We start from the raw sequence: 21,229 nt of genomic DNA, 5'->3' as shown, positions 1-21,229 counted from the left end.
GCAAGTTTGTAATTTATAATCTTAGTGGGCTGATCACTTATCCATTATACTAATACATTTGTACTAATTGTTCAGAACTGTTTTATTGTTTTATTGTTTATTTTCACTTTGATTTGTAAGGTTATTATGCGTAAATGCAGCTGGAAAATGCTAGATTGAATTAATTTAAATTTTCACAGTGTAATGTGACATAAGGATTTTGACAAGATACGATGACTTTCAATACGCACTGTATACTGGATTGTAGCATTTCTTAGATGCTGCGTCAAGTAAAAAAATCTCCTTTAAATCTGGAAATCTCCTCTGAAAATGCATAGTGAGACACCTGCGTTCTTTTACATTCGTTTCGCTGTGTTTAGGTTTTTTTAGTGCAAGAACCTGTTCAGTAAAAGTGGCCCCTAACATGGACTCGTAATTTAGAGTGTGATCGATAACTTGTTTGCTTATATTTACCAAGCTATGTATATGTAAATTATTGTCACTGTGAGCAAAAATAAATATACTTTTTAACCTTGTATTGTGCTTCAAACCCCCCAAGATGCAAAAGTTTAACACATGTCGCTTGCTGCGCACACAAACCGAAGTACTTTTTAAATTCAAACAGAGTTGGGAAAGACTGTGAAAGAGAATGCTAATTTCGTCCACTTGTTTCCACTGCTAAAATATCAAGAGGGTTGACTAAAAAGTGCTTTCAGCAACAATAAAACATCTCGGCACTGATTCATTACTGTGCTGAGGCCCATTAACTACTCCCAGCAGCAAAATAGCATCCAGACTGCTTTCTTTGTTTGGGTTCGGTACTACCTGCTGGGTCTTTTTGTTTATTTGTATTTGTGTAGTTTGTGGCTTCTCATAGAAGTGTGTTGGAACGGCCTCTAATAACGTCCATACCATCTGTAATGGCCCAAAGCATTATAAGCCACCACAACATGAACTTTTCACCAATCAGAAGTGCCTGTTCAGTTGACTCATGCTTTGCCATCAGTATATGAAATTCTAACATCGTTTAACATGCACTGTGTCCTTAGACAGTAACGGTATAAAGTGTCCTGACATGAAGCTTTGAATTTGATCTGCAAACAACAACAAAAATGATTGTGGTTAGCCAGCAAAGACCAGTGATGAGATTTCAGCTTTGACACTGAAGTTCCCAGACAAGAACCCTCGTTGCTTTTGAGTCTTTTGTTTTCACCCACATGTAAACTCATGGCTTTTTAATAAGCATCAGCAACCTTTTTTTCTCCCCTTTTCTCCCCAATTTGGAATGCCCAATGCCCTCTAAGTCCTCGTGGTGGTGTAGTGACTCGCCTCAATCCGTGTGGCAGAGGACAAATCTCAGTTGCCTCCACGCGTGGAGGCTTCACGCTATTCTCCGCGGCATACACGCACAGCTCACCACACACCCCACAGTGAGCGAGAACCACATTATAGTGACCACAAGGAGGTTACCCTATGTGACACTACCCTCCCTAGCAACCGGGTCAATTTGGTTGCTTAGGAGACCTGGCTGGAGTCACTCAGCACGCACTGGATTCAAACTCTTGACTCCATTGGTGATAGTCAGCGTCTTTATTCGCTGAGCTACCCAGGCCTCCCAAGCATCAGTAAACTTTAATATATCAAACACATCACAATATATATGTCAAAAGTCAACACTTCACAATGCATCATAATATCATAATTGGATTGCAATAGAGCGCAACAGGATCACCAACTTTTTCAGCCATCTTGGTTCAGGAAATATTTGATCTAATAAGGATTTCATAAAATCCTTTAAAGAGTTCTAAGCCATGAACCAAACAAACCAGCTCTGAGATGAATCACAACATTAAAAACTTTGATTTGAAGCAAAAAATATTATTTGAAAATCATACAAAACACAAGGGTTAAGACTTTTGCATTTGGCAGACGCTTTTATCCAACGCGAATTACAGTGCACTTATTACAGGGACAATCCCCCCGGAGCAACCTGGAGTTGAGTGCCTTGCTCAAGGACACAATGGTGGTGACTGTGGGGATCGAACCAGCTACCATCTGATTAACAGCTATGTGCTTTAGCCCACTACGCCACCACCACTCCATTAATACCGGTGAGCTTAGCGAGAACGAGAAAATCAACTAAGTATGTTTTTGACAATTTATCTGCAGTGGACGAGGTTCTGATGATTATCTTGTCAGTTTTTGCTTCCGTTTCATGATCCAAATATTTTACTCATTTAAGAAGATACCCTCGTTTTGACAGGATGAGTATGTGGAGAGGGTAACAAAACTGTCTTCAGTTGAAAATATCGAACACTAATATAAGCACCTTTTAAGTTAGGTGTGAAGATCAAATGTCTATTTGGAGTCTTTGTAACGTATTGATTCATCAGTGAGGCAAAACATAGTTCCTGGTAATCAACACATTTATTAAAGATCAACTGTACTGATTCTGGTCAGCTACTCTTGTGAAATGTACTTTTCTGGCCAATACAGTCAAGAAAAGAAAATCTAACTAGTTATTGACATAATTTTCTGAAATTTTAATAATTATTAAAACATGTCTAATCATTCTTGACAGATTCTTTGTAGCAACACCTGGTTTGCTCTTGGGGTTAATGCAACAAGTACATACCAAAAAATTACAAGTACATTCTTTAAGTAATTTGTGCATTGCAGGAATATTTCATTCCACATCAGAGCCAGACTAGTCTTGCATAGGTTTTTGACTAAACAGTAGAAAGTCTGGCCCCATTGCAGCTTATTCTGGCAAAGAACTGTCCACTTAGGTCACATGCACTATAATCCATATTCATTTGAATACTCCTTTTTAATTTTCTAACTTCATTGTTTAACAAACTATGCCATAATGGAGAGCTTTTTCAAAACACTTAATTTTTGGTGGAGGAAAATGCCATTATAGTGTGGATGAGAGGCAAATGTATTAGCTTTGACATGGCCTTGGACAGAAAGTGATCATTTGACCAAAATAATTCTCGTGCGACCCGCTTACACAAGTGTGAACATTGTATTTTGGCTTCGTTATATGCAACACATAATTCAAATTCATGTAAACTGATTGATATCAGTTCAGGAGGCTCAGTGCTGTCTAGGGTTGCCAACTTTCTACCTGCCAATAATGAGCCATTCCAGCTTTAAATACTAAATACTTTTTTTCCCAGTGGGTCTCCAGCATGAAATACTTACATAGAAAACAGTTGAAAATAGATACAAAAACACTTTCGGTGTGAACAGACCCTACTATGATTAAAACGAAAACCGCTTCAATACAACGTCCAGGAAAAAAAAAAAAGAAAAATTCTATCAATCTTCACTTTTAGTAAACGGCAAAAAATAAAAAAAGTAACACAAAGCTGCAATCAATAGAGAAAGACAATATTTTTCTGTCAAGCATGTTCTTCCCTCTAACTAACTTAAGACATTCCATTTTTAAAACTAAAAATACCGTCTTCCTGTTAAAAATCTGGGTCATCCATTTGTAGACAGTAGGCTATATGACGAATGTGTCAAATATAATGTTTTCACCACTTTTTATCATCTTAAAAGTAACCATGCATTATAATGGATTGTTATGGGAGAGAAAATGCTTAACATGAAATAGTGTATTTCTCCTTGGATTACAGTGTTGTTGTTTTGGCAGTAAATGTAAGCGCAGCATAGCCCTAGCGGGAAGACTAGCAGCTGTACATCATCGCACCATTAGCTTGGTAATTCCCAGCCAATCACATGGAAGCCATTGCTTTATAAGTCTGCTCATAATCTATCACATTGCTGTTTCAGTGTGCCTACACGGCAACCTCCACCACCAGTTGAGTCCCATCCTGCTCGGGGGTAGGCTCCTGAGAGTTGCCCCTGCCTCCTATCTCTGGCAGGATATGGCGGTTCAGAGTACAACTTCTTCGGACTGCCAGACGGGGCCTACGCCAAAGAGAGACATTATCCTTCTGTTTTATATTCATCAAATAAATGTCATCTTAAATCTCACTCAAGTCTGCAAGTTTTCCTGATAGAACTGCAGTTCCCTATCTGTCACTCACTCAACTCATTGTGTTGATGTAGTGACACTAGGGGTCGCACTTGGGAGCCAAAAAACACCTCTGATCTTTGAGAAAAGGCCAATGGGAATTGGCGAGTGGAATTTGCATGCCACTCCCCCAGACATAGGGTTATATAAGGAGAAGATTTTTTCTTTGGAGCCGAGTGGTGTTCATTCATTCAATTCATTCATTGAATTCCACTGCCATTCCATTCACCTCTGTGTTCTGTTGGATATATGGCGCATTTCAGCAGTTTCTGAATAATAAAAGAGTATATTTTCCTCTAAAAATGTGGCACTGACGGAGAGTGTCTTTTTAAAGATGCCTTTCCGTCTGTGTATATTGCCTAGTTGCGGTCGTTACCTCTCCGCCTCTGACAGCCATGATCAAATCCCAGGCAACCTCAACTGCGCAGGCGAATTGCGGCAGGTTACGCTCAGGGGAGAGTGTGGACTCAATCCCCAGATGGTCCAGCTGATTTGGAGTTGATTCAGCGAAGAACAGGTAGACCTGTTTGCTTCCCGGGAATCGCCCACCCAGACATGGTTCTAGGAGCTCACGCTCCTCGCCACAGCCCCTCCCTGGCAAGTTCCCCTGAGGGAGGACCTCCACTCTCAGGGGCGGGGTACCATCTGGCACCTGCAACCAGACCTCTGGATTCTCCATGTCTGGCCCCTGGATGGGATGCAGAAGACCTAAGTGGCCTACCACCAGCGGAGGTAGACACTATCACCCAGGCCAGGGCTCCCTCTATGAGGTGCCTGTATAAGGTGAAGTGGCGTTTGTCGCAAATTGGTGTTTTTCCCAAGGTGAAGACCCCCAGAGATGCACAGTCGGGGCGGTGCTTTCCTTCCTTCCCCCTCAACCATGAAGGTGTATGTGACCGCTATAGCAGCCTCCTAGGCACTACCCAACGGCACCTCTCTAGCTGACATCTGTAGAGCAGTGGGCTGGGCAACACCCAATACCTTTGTGAGATTTTATAATCTCTGGGTTGAGTCGGTTTCATCCTGTGTTGTCGTCGTCAGGTACGAACAGGTAAGTATGCAGGGCAGCTGGCCAAGTGTACCGCTTGATTACAGCACCTTTCCCCTTCCGGAGGGGTAGACGTGAGCTTTTTTCCCCATACGAGTTCACAAGACGGTGAACCCTGGATGTCTTTCCTGCCTAGCCCTGTGGCAGGCGAATTCGGCGGAGGAATTCATAGCTGGGCCTAGTACGTGTGCTAGTATGCCCTGCACTAGGGTAAGTACTCCAGATATGCTGGTTACCTGTGGTAACCCCTTGTGATGTATTTTCCGTGGTATGGTTTCACTGTTGATAAATCCACGATTGAACAGACTGTGGTCGAACTGTGAGTGTGCCGTCATATTTAAAAAAAAAAAAAAACAGTAAATTACCTAAAATTTTTGGTTAAGGCAACCTCTGATTTTTACAAGTCTGAAACTAGTAATTATTGTAATTCCAATTATATGAATGTAGCCTTAATACCCATAAGTCCAGCAGGGCACTGGCATTCGAACCCATCAACCAGATCAACACAAATTCCTGCTCGACATGGACTGGAACTGCATTTGTTCAGCTCTTCCTGGCACAGATCACCATGGAAACCTGTTGGACATACACACAGGTACTCGCCACTGCCCGCCGGATACTTGAAGTTGGTCACACATGTCCCTCCATATAAGCACCCACATGGCCGTACATCTACCTGTAACCATGGAGACACAGCGATCCAAAAAGTACTTGTGAATAAAAATAATTTCCTATGTACAAAGTCAAATTAACCTCTTAACATCTGGTCATATAAAGGTATTTGGACAATTTGATTAGACTGAATGTGTTCTTGAACATTTTTAAAAATTTATTTAAAAAAATTTAGTAATGTAACGTAACAAAGAATGGAACAGAATGCAGGTGTCTCAAAAAACTTTAACTTGACTAAGTGTTTAAAACAATAATATTTAAATTAAAAAACAATTGCTAAACAGTTTAAAACATTAAATAAAATAACCCATTATAAGGGCACACCTGTCTTGTAAAAAACAAACACATTTTTAAAGATTTCTTTATATCTATCTATTTTCTCTTTGTAACCACAGCAAAAGTACCTTGACACAACACTAAATCCAAAATGCATGCGTTTGGCAGCATGTTGCTAATTGCAGGCACTCTCTTCTGTCCTCAAACGACTCTCAAACACAGACAGTCTTTAATAAGTGCTAGGAGGCAGGAGGCAGATGCTTGTTAACTGTCTAGGCCACAGAGTATGTTTGTCTTTCTTTGCACTGGTTTGTTCTGACTCATGACTCTGGAGAGTTGAGTTATGCTGTCCGTATACAAAGATTAGATAAGCTGTATTCATACATATGTATAAAAACTAGTCTGAATACAGCAAACTCTACAAATATCTTAAAGTAAGGAAGTCTTCTTTTACAAAAAGCATGATGCAAAGACCTTAATGCGGTAACATCTATATTAACTGGTTTAAATCAAGTGAACACTACATCAGTTTGAATGCATTAGGTTGCATTAGGTTACCATATACATGTATCTTGTTATTTACTTGGCACATTAAGGTAACTTCAAAGAATACTGTGGTACATGTCAATGAAACATGATACTATCACAGTACATGTTCAAAAACATGGTATTACCAAGGCGCATGTCTAAGAAATATGGTATTTCCAATGTAATTGGTCCCATAAATATGGTATTATCATGGCACATGATCCAAGAAATATTTTATTATCATGGCTTATGTCCAAATAAAATGGTCTTACCATTGTGAAAGTCCAAAACATAAAAATATGCTATTACCATTTCCAGAAAACATGGTCTTACCATGGTACATGTCCAAAAACATGGTATTACCATAGCACATATCCAAAAAAATGGTATTAAAATAGCAGATGTCCAAAAAAAACCATGATATTACCATGGCACATGTCCAAAAACATGGTAAAAACATGGTCAATGTCCAAAAACACATGGTATTACCATAGTTCATATCCAAAAAATCATGGTATTACCATGGTAAATGTTCAAATAACATGGTATTATTATGATACATTTAAAAAAAAAAAAACAGGTATTACCATGGTACACATCCAAAATTACGTAAATACAATTTGAAACATTACTTCGCCAGAAAAAGTTTGAAAGTTTGCTTCATGTGTCACAGTAATTCACTTTTGCTCCTAAACAAAAAAAAAAAAACAATCAGTCAAACATCAATCTCCCTGTCTCTCACCTTAACTGTAACTCTGCTCTGAGCATCACACTCATCAGACACAGTGAATTGGAAGCTGTACATCTCCTCCTCATACACTTTCCAGATGAGAAGCCCGGCCGGGGAAATAGAGGCCCCGGGAGGCCCTGTCTCCAGCAGGAAGAGCAGGGCTGAACCCTCTGGGTCCGTGGCTGTGAATTGGTACACAAAGTTCTCCCCTGCAAAGGTCTGCAGGCCGCCCTGTGGCGCATGGAAGGTCGGTGGTCGATTAGCTGCGGAAACGAGAGGGAAATTGCAGAACACCATAAATTAATTGCTGATTCTGAAAGCTGATCTTCAGTTGGCAGCCTTCACTTTCTAATCTTACATATTCATAAAAAAACAGTTCACAATTTTTTTTTTTAATGATGTCATCATTTACTAACTGTCCTATTGTTTCAAACCCATATTATTTACTTTTTTCTATGGAACACAAAAGGAGATTTTTTTGAGGAATGTCCGAGCTGTTTTCATACAATGAATCTTGACTGTGATTTTTTCCACCAAGTTCCAATAAGGACAAAACAACACCATTAACCTTGTGCGACACCGCATGCACATGCGTGGACGTTGTATCTTCACAACACATTTATACACAACGCAATTATACGCAATGCATAATTAAAATTAAATTAAACAGACTGATCTCAGTCCAGGAGTCTCTAGGCTGTCAGTAAAAGGTAAGACTTTTGACACACCAAGTTTTGTGACAAAACAACATAGTGCCGATCACAGTGGAGTTTGTGTTTGGGAGAAATGCCAACAAAACCACATCTGGTAAGAAACCTAATTATGTTTTTACATTGAAACCTGTTTGAGTGAAAAGATTGGAGTCTCTAGTTTCATCCGATGTGTCATTTATAACATCTGAATTACTTATAGTGAAACACCACGATGATAAACACAATGTACACTAATGAGTATCCTTAGAAATCTTATTTTCACTGTGCATTTTTATATTGAGAATCAATGGGTTCATCCAAATCCTGAAAATGTTTACTTTGAGGTTTTATATTGAGTTAGGATGAAAAATAAGTTGCATTTCAAACTGTTCTGAGGCAGTTAAGTCATTCACTACATAGGGAGCAAGGGAGCATCCTATAGTTTTCCTATGCAGACAAGTGCATTTACTACTAAAATCTGACCAAAAGTTCAGTTTCTGGCTGCAGATGATGTTTGGACCACTCAACACGTTTGACAGACATGGGGTAATGGTAATCAGTGCATAGATTCAGAATATATAATGGATAATTTTATTTTAAAATGGTGGACAATGATTGGATGATGCTGGCCAATACTTTGAATTATAATTATTTATGGTCATTTCTGATATAATGTCTGTAACATCTCAAAAACATGAATAACTAACACTCCTGGAAACAATATATATATATATATATATATTAATAACTTTCTATAGCTTGGTATTATTAAACATTTCACAACTTAGTCCCACTGTCCACAAATGTCAACATAAGGGTTAGAAAAATAAGGACAGAATTTTTACTTTTGGGTAGGTTTTCAAACAAAATCTTTCCCTGACCCTGATATCATTAGGTCCTGCAATATCAGAATGCAAAATGAGAAAAGTCTCACTTGGATTGAATAAGAGTGAGAAGAATATGTATGTTTTCGCAATATAAGGAATAATGACATTTGTGAGATAAAATCTGTTTGAAAGTATTGCACGTACAATGTTAGTATCTGATGGGTGATTCTTGTGAAACTTGACAAATAAAACAGCAACATGCAGCTCTGATCCATTTTAAGTGACATGCAATTATCTGCAACAAAAACTAAAGCAACCCTCGTATGGGAATATGAATGGGTTTTTGAAAAATATGTCACTCATATTCAAAATCTAATTCACGAACAGCATGATGCATATAGGCTTCTGTGTCTAGCTGAGAAATGTTGACTGAGGCCATAAATCTATTCTCTCAACATTCTTTCACATAAATGCACAAAAAAGTATTTGATAGACTCAATGCAGAATAAAGTGATGAGCTTATTTCAGAGTCCACATTCTTCTATGCAACACTATTTTGCATTTTTCTATTATAGCTTGTTTTTCATTTAAAGCGAAATGATAAATTAACTTCAGAAAACTCATGATATTTTAAATCACAGATTTTCAATGTGGACGCTCACTTTTGAACCCAACTGTAGCTATTCTCCCAGATGCTCACACATATGCAAAAAAAAAAAAAAAAAAACACATGTACACGCAGTGACTAATTGTTTCAAAATGGTATTACGTCTGTTTTTGCAGATTTTATTCAATTATGCATCAATTGGTACTGTACAAATGCTCATTTGCATGATTTAACATTCAAATTTCTTAGTTTTATTCTGGTAATTAACTCATTTAAATGTAATTTATTTGCATGGATGAATGGACATACTCTCAATTTAGCCTCAGAACATGCAATAAACCCAACTATAGTGCAAGGGAATCAACTGGGAAGGAAGGAAGATAGGTGTGAGCGAAAATGTTGTAATCTTTCTCAAAGCTGAAACTGGTGGGTATGTAGAGTTTTCAGCTAGAATCAGTCAGGCCCTCATTTGCAGCCCAGGCAAACAGAAAGATGTTTTCTCTCAGATCTCTCTCTGTACACAGCAGTGTGTTGTTGGTTGCATTTTGAAGGTATGGGAGCTAAATTTGTACTAAAATACAGTCTGCTACTTTAAATTGGGTTTGGATTTCACTGACATTTGTTGCACGTGCATAAGCGCTATGAGCAATGTGCCATTGCAACCATCTATGGACACATTGGAGAATTAATTGCAATTGGCTAGTAAATTTTTGTTCTTACTTGCCAGACATACACCTAATGTTGTGTTTACACTACACGATTTTAAGCCCAATTTTCGCTCGCCGACAGTTTTGTGGAGATCGCCCGAGAAAAGCCCGAAATCATAGGCAAATCGGAGCTCGCACCCATGAGCGACGATCGCAATGTATGAATTGTCAAAGACATGATCTGAGAGAATCGCAGATGCGTCGCCGTTGTCAACATTTATTACACATAACTACATTTTGTAACATGTTTGTTAATATACATGTGCAGTTTACATTAAGTTAACATTGATATGTAGTACAAGTGCTCAATTGGTACTGTCTCTTTAAGACAACGGCAGCTCCGCAAGCAAGTGTTTAGCACACATTAACAAGAGAGAAGTTGCATAGTCGCTTTTCTCTCATCCATACAATGTATGATTAGAAATAATATTTATTTTTGTCTTTTTGATCACCAACTGACTGTAAATAACAGAAAGGGTTTTAAAGAGACATGAAATGAAAATGGGGTGCTTGGGTCTCGTCTTTGGACTCAAAATACATGGATCACAGCAAAAGGAAACTTTTAATTGCATAATGTGTATCAACTTAAATGTACAAATATTTATTCCACAAATGCTCAAATTCAAATGTACAACCTCTCAAGTTTTGCAACACTTTTGCCTTCCCTTACAAAAAAAATTATAAACTAGCCGCAAACTCGTTATTTTCACATGCAAATTAGCACGCTCATGAGACACAACATACTGTAAAAGACGAGGCTGAATCTTTTCTCGCCAGTGGCTAGTAAAATATCTATTTTAGTTGCATATGCGAGTGATTTACTCGCTATGTATAGGGATGCATTTTACTGAAAAGACGCAATATGATCTTCATTAAAATATTTTCTATTGTGTTCTGCATAAGAAAGTAAGTCATATGGGTTTGAAACATCATAAGGTGGATTAAATTACGAGTTGTGTACATTTTGGATAAACAATTCCTTTAAAATAAAACTGCATTAAAATGCAGTTTAATACTTCATCAATGTCCTAGAAACATCCTCTAGTGTCTCAAAAGTCATATCTCCTGAGACAAAAACACTACTCAAAGACACTAACCAAATATTAATCATGCGCGCTACTAAAGCCTCTTGGTGTAATAATAAAATTGAATTCCAAGTTTATTACCGAGTGTTTTTTGCAACATTGTAAAATCCGAAAATGGAATATCAGCTAATTGAAATTCATAGCGAGCATATTCCTGCTGACTCCATATAACGATTATTTAGCTGCTGTAATAAAGTCAGCTCTGACTTTTTAAGATGAAAGCTTTTACTTCAAATATACACAAACAGTGCTTGTCTTTTTAGTTCCACTTCCCTATAGAACAAGTAATGAATGACTGTGACAAGGCCACACATGATTTCCAGTGAAACACATATTCACCTGTTTTGAGTTGTTAAGGTGATATTCATTCATTTTGTCAGTCTAAACAGTTATTTTTTTTAGGCTTTTTGTGCAGGTGTAGATAAGGGTGAAATACATTCATTTACTTCTTTCCTCTTTTTAAGGTAAAGCTAATACAACAAGTACAGACGATATTTTCAGTCATTTGTGATAATGCAAACAAAAGCACAGTTTGTGCAGACATTGACTCTGTTTACCTTGATTAATGGACCAGGTGTATTTGGAGGCCGTGGAGTTACACAGAAGACATGGACTGGAAGGGCTGGAGCTTCCATTGGCAAAACACATCCCATCTATGTTACACGTCCTATCCTAAGAGAAAGAGAGATATAGAAAGAGTTCTTTTGAGGAATACATTTCCTCAGTTCTTATGTTTTTACATCTTCCTTTCTGTGCATTCTCTGGGAATAGTACCTATGAAGTTGGGTTACGAGAAAAGACAAAGAAAGAAAGAAAGAAAGAAAGATAGAAAAGAAAAAATACATACATTTGATCAGTTTTATTAGTTCCCTGGGAATCGAACCAATTACTTTTTGTTATCTCTACAAAATAATGAAAGAAAGTAGAAGTTTGTTTTCTCTATGGGAATCAAACCTATGGCTTAAAGAAAGAAAAAAATAGAAAGAATGTAGAATATATATATATATATTTATATATTTATTTTTTTTTAATTTTGGATGTTCTCTGGTAAAAAAAAACAACAAAAAAAACAAGACCTTTCTTTTGAAAGAAATGAAAAGAAACAAACAAAAAAATATTTTATCAGTTTGTGCATGCCCAGGTCTTCGAACCTATGAGCTTGGAAAAATAAAAATAAAAAATGAAAGAAAGAAAGAAATGACAAACATTTAATCAGTTTATTAGTTTCCTGGGATTCAAACCCATGAACAAGATGTAGATATATTATCAGTTTGGGCATTATCTGGGAATCAAAATTATGACCGTGGCATTTTTAGTGCCATTTTAGAACTACAGATTGAGCTATGAGAAAAGAAATAAATAAATATATATATATATTTTATCAGTTTATTAATTTCCTGGGATTAAAACTCTTGACCATTCTTTTATAAGAAAGAAAGTTGTAGAGCTTTTTATCACTTTGAGCATTCTCTACAAATCGAACCTATGAGCACGACCTTGGCCTTGTTATTGCCATGCTCTACAAGTTGAACTATGAGAAACGTAAAAGAAAACAAGAATAAAAGAAAAGAAAACAGACATTTTACCAGTTTACTAGTTCCCTGGGAATCTAACTGTTATCATTCTTCTGAAACAAAGATGTAGTAATTTTATCAGCTTGTGTGCTCTCTGGTAATTAAACCCATGACCTTGGTGCTTTTGATACCATTTTCTACAAGTTAAGCTACAAGAAAAAAGGAGAGAAAAAAAACAAAACAAGGAAAGAAAAAGAAAGAACATGATGTGGATTCATTGAATTCTCCGTTATTGCCTTCTACTCTTCACCGCTCCGACGGTATCCACCGGTGTTGATCTGTTTTGCTACAGCTCACAGTAACATTGCAGCTCAAGAAAACTTCCCCTGTCAAACCTTTGAGATAAATCTCAGCCATCTTTGCTATAAATCACCAAAGCATAAAGCCAGACAATGATAGAATCTTTATATTTCAAGTTTCTAATATCCACTGGGACATGTAAGTCACAACGCCGGAGGACATCGGCGGCAAGGCAGAGAAGATAAACAGAGACCAAATGGATCCACCTAGATAACTCATCTCTCGCAGTGAGATTACAAGCTATGTGGCAGCTGAAAACCCATAGAAAAAGAGCAAAAATGAGAGAAGGATTGAGAAGGAGAGAAAGATCAGGAGAGGACATCAGGATGCATTCAGAAAACAAGGTGCTTAGGGGATCGTTAACAACGTCAGTCTGTGGTCTCAATGTCGTATATAATATTCACTGATGTCTGTTTTCCACATACACACTCAGAGTTGAATTCTAGAATCGAGTTTTTACAATGCACGCTCCAGTGGCCCGCATTAACTGCGCCCAACAGTCACAGTTCACCGCTGTCCTGCTGTACGAAGAGCAGTTAAGAGACTGAACAACTATGACAGACTTTTTTCCATTAGAGTCCATAAACTCGCACATCCTCTGTGACTTATTTTCAGTTGAAAAGTTCAGGCCTTGACTGTAGGAAGTCAGTTTGCGCAAAATTCAGAATGATGGATGGTTGGGGATATGGATGAATCAATGGAAGCCATAGGGGAAGATGTGTAAAAACAATAATGGATGTTTTGTAATGAAGCACTACAAAATAACCTTCATTCAAAGGCATTTATCAATGCGACTTGAGCAACATTCACACTAATTCAATTTAGTTTAGAACAAAATTGTACCTAATGTTTGGGTTTCGAAGAATGTGGCATCTAAATGTACAGTGTCTAAGTATTCTTCCATATTTTAGATGTTGTAAAAACCCCTGGTATTGTTTGTTTCATTAGCTATGTTTCCGGTCAAGTTGAAAATTCAATATAGGCGAAAACTCTTAATAAATCGCATAATCAATTCGTGAATAAAGCAGCGTTTATGCATATTTTGGAAATCTTATTCCTTTCTTTCTTCCACATTTTTGATGTGATATCCCAAAATTCCCAGCTATTGTCTATTCAATAATCTGTAAATATACAGTATGTGAGCTAGAAACATACTTAACATGCCAATACCCCAGAATAACAGTGAGTCTGTTTTTAATAAAACTGGATTGCAGGCTTAAATGAACAATTTAACGTACATTTCCATTCATTTCGGTGCAAAATCTCACACCCAATTCTCCTCGATTTTGGAGAATTGGCAGCTGAAGTATCTTTTTTCCTGGACAGATAGCAGCAGTATTGGGAGGGGGCAAAGGTCAGAGAAGCACATGGAGCTGCACGTAGAAATAATTGTAATCACACTACTGCTAATACCACAGTGGTGGTGGTGGCGTAGTGGGCTAAAGCACATAACTGGTAATCAGAAGGTTGCTGGTTCAACCCCCACAGCCACCACCATTGTGTCCTTGAGCAAGGCACTTAACTCCAGGTTGCTCTGGGGGGATTGTCCCTGTAATAACTGCACTGTAAGTCACTTTGTATAAAAGCATCTGCCAAATGCATAAATGTAAATGTAATAAATTATCCAGACAAAAGGCGTCCCAACTGTAACTCCATCAGACACAGCTTGAAAAATAGGACTGTCCAGGTTTTATTAGGATGTCTAGTCACCCTACCCACAGTACATGAACATCACAACTCAAAGTCTTGAGCAGATACTAAATGCTAGGCCACTGTAATTAGCCTCAACATAACGACTGTATTAAATAAAAGTGTCTGAATATTATTACCTTCAACTTGCAGAGTCCAGAGGGAGACACACACAGCTGGCAAATACCATCATAAAGGGTCAAGATCTTTCCCTCACTGTACTGCCGACCATCATTAGTTACCTGAGAGAGAGAGAGAGAGAGAGAGAGAGAGAGAGAGAGAGTATTATGGTTCTAAAGCAATGTAATACTTCAGAGATTATTTAGCTGTGATCGTTTGCATAACTCCAAAAGTGAGTTTAATTTCTCAACCTCTTAGTGACAGTTAATCCCAGAAGCCCTTTAGATTAATACAGGCAGGAGAGTTGAGGTTGATTTTGAGATGTATTACCTCACAGATATTTCTTTGCTCTGACCTTCAGTGGCACCCTATGGCTCTCTCAACATTTAAATGCATGTTAATGATTCTCCTCATCACAGGCTGTCCTTAGTAGCCATTTTTTATATTCGGTAAACACACTCATATAGATCAAGGTGCAGTCTGGGGCCAATCTACATGCAATATACCATTTACAGTACCACAATGAGGTCGAGATCACAAGATCTTTACAAATTTGCTTTGCGCAGAAAAAATCTGAAGGGGTTTTACAAACTTATAGTTAAATATATGGCCAACTTTACTTTCCTGTATCTGCATAGGCTGAACCATCATATCATAAAAACGATTAAAATGGTTTTGTTGCATTTATGGCTGTCATCAGAATAGAATATCATTCCTTCATCTCATGGCTCAATGAGTTTGCCATGATATAATATTTTAAAGCACCCTAGCACACATCATTTAGCTTTGCCTCAAACAGCATGTGCGGGTGGCATAAATTCCGTCAGCTTTTTGCACAGCCATTGACGTTAAAAACCACAACTGTGAAGGAGACTTCCAGCATAATTATATTTAAAAGTAGTTCTCACTTTGAAACTGAGACGAGGTGCTTCAGAGAGCTCAGGTAGCATTAAAGTGCATAGTTTCTTTACTGAATTGTCTTTCAATCAATCTATAGAAAAAAGCAAGTTTAGAAAAAAGATGTCCAAGCATCAATTTTATTAGATGGTGTCATGCCAAATCCTGCCACCCATCAGACTCCTTCCACCTGTATACATTATTGCAGTTCTATTTGCTGATAGAACTTATATTGGATACTATATTCGATGAACAAATTAGCCTAATAGCCAATCATATCCCTAACCATTTAGCATGATAGCTAGGTATATCACTAACCGATCAGTTTAACAGATATGCATACTGAGCGCTTTAATCAGACCCAGGGATAGTCCCCCTTGAGCATTTTGCTGCTTCAATATGTGACACTCTGTCTTCAATACGTGGCGTTTCGCCTCTTGACACTTGAGGTTAAACAGGACAGCTGGCAACCCTACAGTACATATCAGTAATCAATCGCTAAGCAAATTGCTTAACAATTAGCCAGATAGCTGAGCACATTGCTTAATGATTAGTCTGTTAGCTAAGCATATCGCTAACCGATCAGTCTAACAGCATATTGAGTGCTTTAATAAGACTTTTTGCCATTAGACCCAGGGATAGTTCCACTTGAGCATTTGATGCTTCATTGTGACACACTATCTTAAATACGAGACAATGGCAATTCAATGGCAACCCTACATATTAGTAACCCATAGCTAAGAATATCGCTATTAGCCTGATTGCAAAGCATTTCGCTAAAGATGCACCTGATTGCTAAGTATATCGCTTAATGATTAGCCTATTAGCACAGCATATTGCTAAATGATTAGCCTGATAGCCGAACATGTCACTAACCTATTAGCCTCATAACTTGGCATATTGCTAACCGAAAAGCTTGATAGTTTAACATATCGTTAACCGATTACCCTGATGCTGAGAATATTACTAAACAATTAGCCTGATAACTTGACATATTGCAAACTGATTAGCTTGATATATTAGCATATCACTAACCAATTAGCCTGATAACTTCACCTATCACTAACCGATTAGCCTGCAAGTACATTTTGGAAATGTAGGATTTTAGTACCTGATTGGTCTGAGAAACTATAACCCAACACTACCCCTATACCTACCTTAACCAATAAGGTATCCTTTTCCTCATAAATATAAATGAGTCGTCCCCTGACATCCTATGTTTCGGAAATCCACTGCATGATAACTTATTAAACTCAATGCAAAAACAAGCTATTGCGTGTTATACTTTTGTATAATGCTTATTGATCAGGCATTACAACATATTCTTTCATTTGGGTTTCAAGGGTGGTTGGATTTTGACGAGGGTTTGGATTTGTCATGACAATGGAAGTGGCATAAATTTGATTAATTCAAAAACTGTATATAAAAAAAAAAGGCAGTGGAAAATTAATCATTAGTATGGATACATCCTTCTCTGAGTTTGACAGACACGTACCTTAATCTCCCATCTGGCATAGGGCTGTTCGTTGGCGATGAAGTCCATGGTGTCGACAGCTATGTTGCCAAGCCGTGGGATGGAGCAGTCCACCGTCTTGGAGCTGAGGAAGGAAGCTTTGGTTCTTCTTTCCTCGTCAGGGATCCAAACTCCATTCATGTGCTAAAAAACATATAAAAGAAAATAGATTTTTCTTCCTTTAAAGAATAGTTCACCCAAAAATTGACAGCCCCAATCCCCTTAAACTTTCATTATATGGAAAAGAGTGGCCAGTATATTTGGCAAAAATACTTGTTTTGTGTTTGTGACAGGGCGGAGGGCGGGGCCGGGTTGTGATTTTACACACCCGGTCCCTTATCAGCCTAATCAAGCCTCCGAGAGGGATAAAGGCCGACTGCAGACGGTGGTGCGACAGAGAGAGAGAACGTTTACGGGCTGTTGTCCGTCATATGTGTGTGTTTGTGTCTTTTGGTTTCAGTTTTACATTAAAATATAATTTATTTTGTGTAGCCGGTTCTTGCCTCCTCTTTTCCATTGAACTGCTTTACACTGGTACCAAAACTGCCTCCGATCCGCCCGGGGAGGTGCGGCTGTCGACCATGGGAGGGTGGAGGAGTGGCCAAGGACCAAGCTACGGCGTATCTGAGAACTGGCGAGTAAGTGTTTTTTTTGTTTTGTTGGGGGGGGTACTGCACTGTTACAGGTAGTACCCCCCTATTTTTCATTATTGTTTCCCTCCACCTGTCCCTTTCCCAGATTCAGGAAGGCGGGGATGACCTGCCGGCAGATGGGGCATAAGGCACGCCCTCCCCCAGGGAAAGAGGGGGAGGGGGATGTACGTCATGCCGGGGTTCCCTGGCCTGAGAGAACGATGGAGGAATGTGACAGGGCGGAGGGCGGGGCCGTGTCGTGATTTTACACACCCGGTCCCTTATCAGGCTAATCAAGCCTCCGAGAGGGATAAAGGGTAACTGCGAACGGTGGTGCGACAGAGAGAGAGCGTTTACGGGCAGTTGTCCATCATATGTGTGTTTGTGTCTTTTGGTTTCAGTATTACATTAAAATATAATTTATATTGTCAAGCCAGTTCTCGCCTCCTCCTTTCCATTGAACTGCTTTACAGTGTTCTATGGAAGAAAAAAGTCAAAGGTGTGACGTAATGAAGCTAGGAAGCAAGTTGCAAGTTGACAATTAGTTTATTGACAGTCAAATTGAGAAGATAGGGGAAAAGTCCGGGGTGATGGTCTAGTGGCGCAGAGTCTCCAATGGTCAGATGATCGTGGTGAGAAGAGTGAAGAGAAGTGTTGAACAGACACGGCGAATCCGGGTAACAGCAAACAGGACACTAAACAGGGACAACGAGAGAACTGGACTGGAACTCTGAAGAGCTTAACAACACCGACATCACAAACAACGATCTGACAAGGAGATGAGAGAGTGGTGAGAATTTAAAGGGAATGGGAATGAGTAACAGCTGGTGAGAGGAGTGATTAGTGCAGAGCGCTAATCATGGTACAAACAACACGCCCACACATTCACGCACCCACACAACACACACTAAGAACAAGGCACGAGACAAGGAAGAGACATAGGATTAAATACCGTGACAGTACTCCTTCCCTAGGAACGCCTCCTGGCGTTCCCAGGCTCCCTTACCTGCCGATTGTAGTCATCGATAAGGGAGTGATCCAGAATGTCTCTGGCCGGTACCCAACTCTCTCCTCCGGACCGTAACCTTCCCAGTCCACCAGGTACTGAAATCCGGCCCCTCCGCCTTGAGTCCAGAATACGGTTGACCGAATAGTAGGTTCCCCGCCTACGAAGTCGCGGCGGGGGAACCGAACCGGCGGGTTAATGCGGAATAAAAGACGGGTTTTATTTTGGATACATGAAATACGGGTGAATTCTCCTGTACGCTGGAGGAAGGTTGAGGCGGACTGCCACCGGACTAACGATCTTGGTGACAGCTAACGGGCCAATAAATTTAGGTGCAAGTTTATTAGATACTGAACGTAGAGGAATGTTCTTAGTAGAAAGCCACACTTTTTGACCAACGACGATACGGGAGGCCTAGACCGTGGCGCATCAGCTTTGGCCTTGGTGCGTGACCCCACTTGGAGTAGAGTCTCCGGCCCTAGTCCAAGTGCGGTGACACCTCTGGATCTAAGGCGTGAGCGGAGGGACCGCGACTCGGATTCCAGACTAGGAAAAATAGGTGGCTGGTAACCTACACTACACTCAAACGGAGATAGGCCCGTGGATGATACTGGTAACGTGTTGTGGGCGTACTCAACAAAAGACAGTTGCTGACTCCATGAGGAAGGATTCTTGGATACCAAACATCGTAACGTTCTCTCCAGATCCTGGTTGGCTCGCTCAGATTGACCATTGCTCTGGGGATGAAACCCTGAGGACAGACTAACAGTCGCTCCCAGTAATTTACAAAATTCTCGCCAAAATTTGGACACAAATTGGGGTCCTCTGTCAGAGACCACATCTGTCGGGAGGCCATGTAGCCGAAAGACGTGGTCAATGACAATCACCGCTGTCTCCTTGGCAGAGGGTAATTTGGGCAAGGGAATGAAGTGGGCATGCCGAGAACCGGTCCACCACGGTTAAAACTACCGTGTGTCCCTGTGAGGGTGGGAGGGCGGTGATAAAATCTAGAGCGATATGGGACCAGGGTCTCGATGGCACCGGCAGCGGTTGAAGTAACCCGTCTGGGGGTCGATTGGAACTCTTACCAGTGGCGCAGACTGAGCAAGCCAAAACAAAACTGTGAACGCCACGAACCATCAAAGGCCACCAGAATCGTTGCTTGACTAAAAACTTAGTTCGATTAACTCCTGGATGACAAGCCACATTAGAACAATGTCCCCACTGAATAACGCTGGACCGTAACCCTCCGGCACAAACAAACGGTTCGGTGGGCACCGAGCGGGCGTTACCCTTCTAAGGCCGTCTTGACCTTCGATTCGATCTCCCATGTGAGTGTAGAGATGAATAGAGTCTCTGGTAAAATGCACTTCGGGAGTAGACGGGCGTTCGGAGTGATCAAAAATACGTGATAAAGAATCGGGTTTGATGTTCTTGGAACCCGGCGTGATGCGAGAGTAAAATCAAAGCGACCGAAAAAAAGAGCCCACCGAGCCTGCCTGGAGTTTAATCTTTTAGCTGTGCGAATATATTCCAAATTCTTGTGATCGGTCCAGGCGATAAAAGGTACCCCGAACCCTCCAACCAGTGGCGCCATTCCTCCAAAGCTAACTTGACTGCCAACAACTCTCTGTTACCAATGTCATAATTACGTTCGGCCGAGGACAAGCGATGAGAAAAAAGCAGCGCAAGGGTGTATCTTGTCGTCTGAAGGAGAACGCTGGGATAGCACTACGCCTACCCCCACCTCTGATGCATCGACCTCCACCACGAACTGGCGTGATGGATCAGGGGTTATCAGGATGGGGGCTGAAACAAAGCAACCTTTCAGTTTGGCAAGCGCGGCCTCAGCTGCGTCTGACCACCTGAGCGTTGTTCTGGGGAGGTCAGGGCGGTCAGAGGTGTGGCTAGTTGACTGAAATTGCGAATGAAGCGCCGGTAGAAATTGGCGAACCCCAGGAATCTCAGTAGGGCCTTACGAGACTCTGGACTTGGCCAATCTACCACAGCCTTGATCTTCTCAGGATCCATGCGCATTCCCTCAACCCGACCACGATGTACCCTAAGAAAGGAACAGACTGTGCATGAAAAGCGCATTTCTCGCCTTGACAAAAGCCCATTCTCTAGCAATCTCTGAAGCACTAGCCGGACGTGCTGCACATGTTCCTGGAGAGAAGAAGAAAAATCAATATGTCATCCAGGTAAACATATATGAACTGATCAACCATGTCTGCTTAGCACGTCATTGGCGAGTGCCTGGAAGACAGCTGGGGAGTTGGACAAGCCGAGCGGCATGACCAAG

At 40.1% G+C, this 21,229-nt stretch overlaps 1 protein-coding gene across 1 annotated transcript in view; it reads right to left on the bottom strand.

Moving 5' to 3' along the window:
• Window positions 1-21,229, bottom strand: part of LOC127641067 (von Willebrand factor D and EGF domain-containing protein-like) — a 79,108-nt gene that overhangs the window by 22,593 nt on the left and 35,286 nt on the right. Inside the window, 6 exon segments of the mRNA XM_052123823.1 lie at window positions 5,529-5,748; window positions 7,291-7,541; window positions 11,754-11,868; window positions 14,900-15,001; window positions 17,272-17,433; window positions 17,907-17,920. Coding sequence (XP_051979783.1) covers window positions 5,529-5,748; window positions 7,291-7,541; window positions 11,754-11,868; window positions 14,900-15,001; window positions 17,272-17,433; window positions 17,907-17,920 — 864 coding nt within the window.

The sequence above is a fragment of the Xyrauchen texanus genome, chromosome 50 (genome assembly GCF_025860055.1).
Source record: "Xyrauchen texanus isolate HMW12.3.18 chromosome 50, RBS_HiC_50CHRs, whole genome shotgun sequence".
In the NCBI taxonomy this organism is placed as follows: domain Eukaryota; kingdom Metazoa; phylum Chordata; class Actinopteri; order Cypriniformes; family Catostomidae; genus Xyrauchen; species Xyrauchen texanus.
The sequence above is the reverse complement of the archived record's forward strand: the minus strand, read 5'-3'. Positions and strand labels throughout refer to the sequence as shown.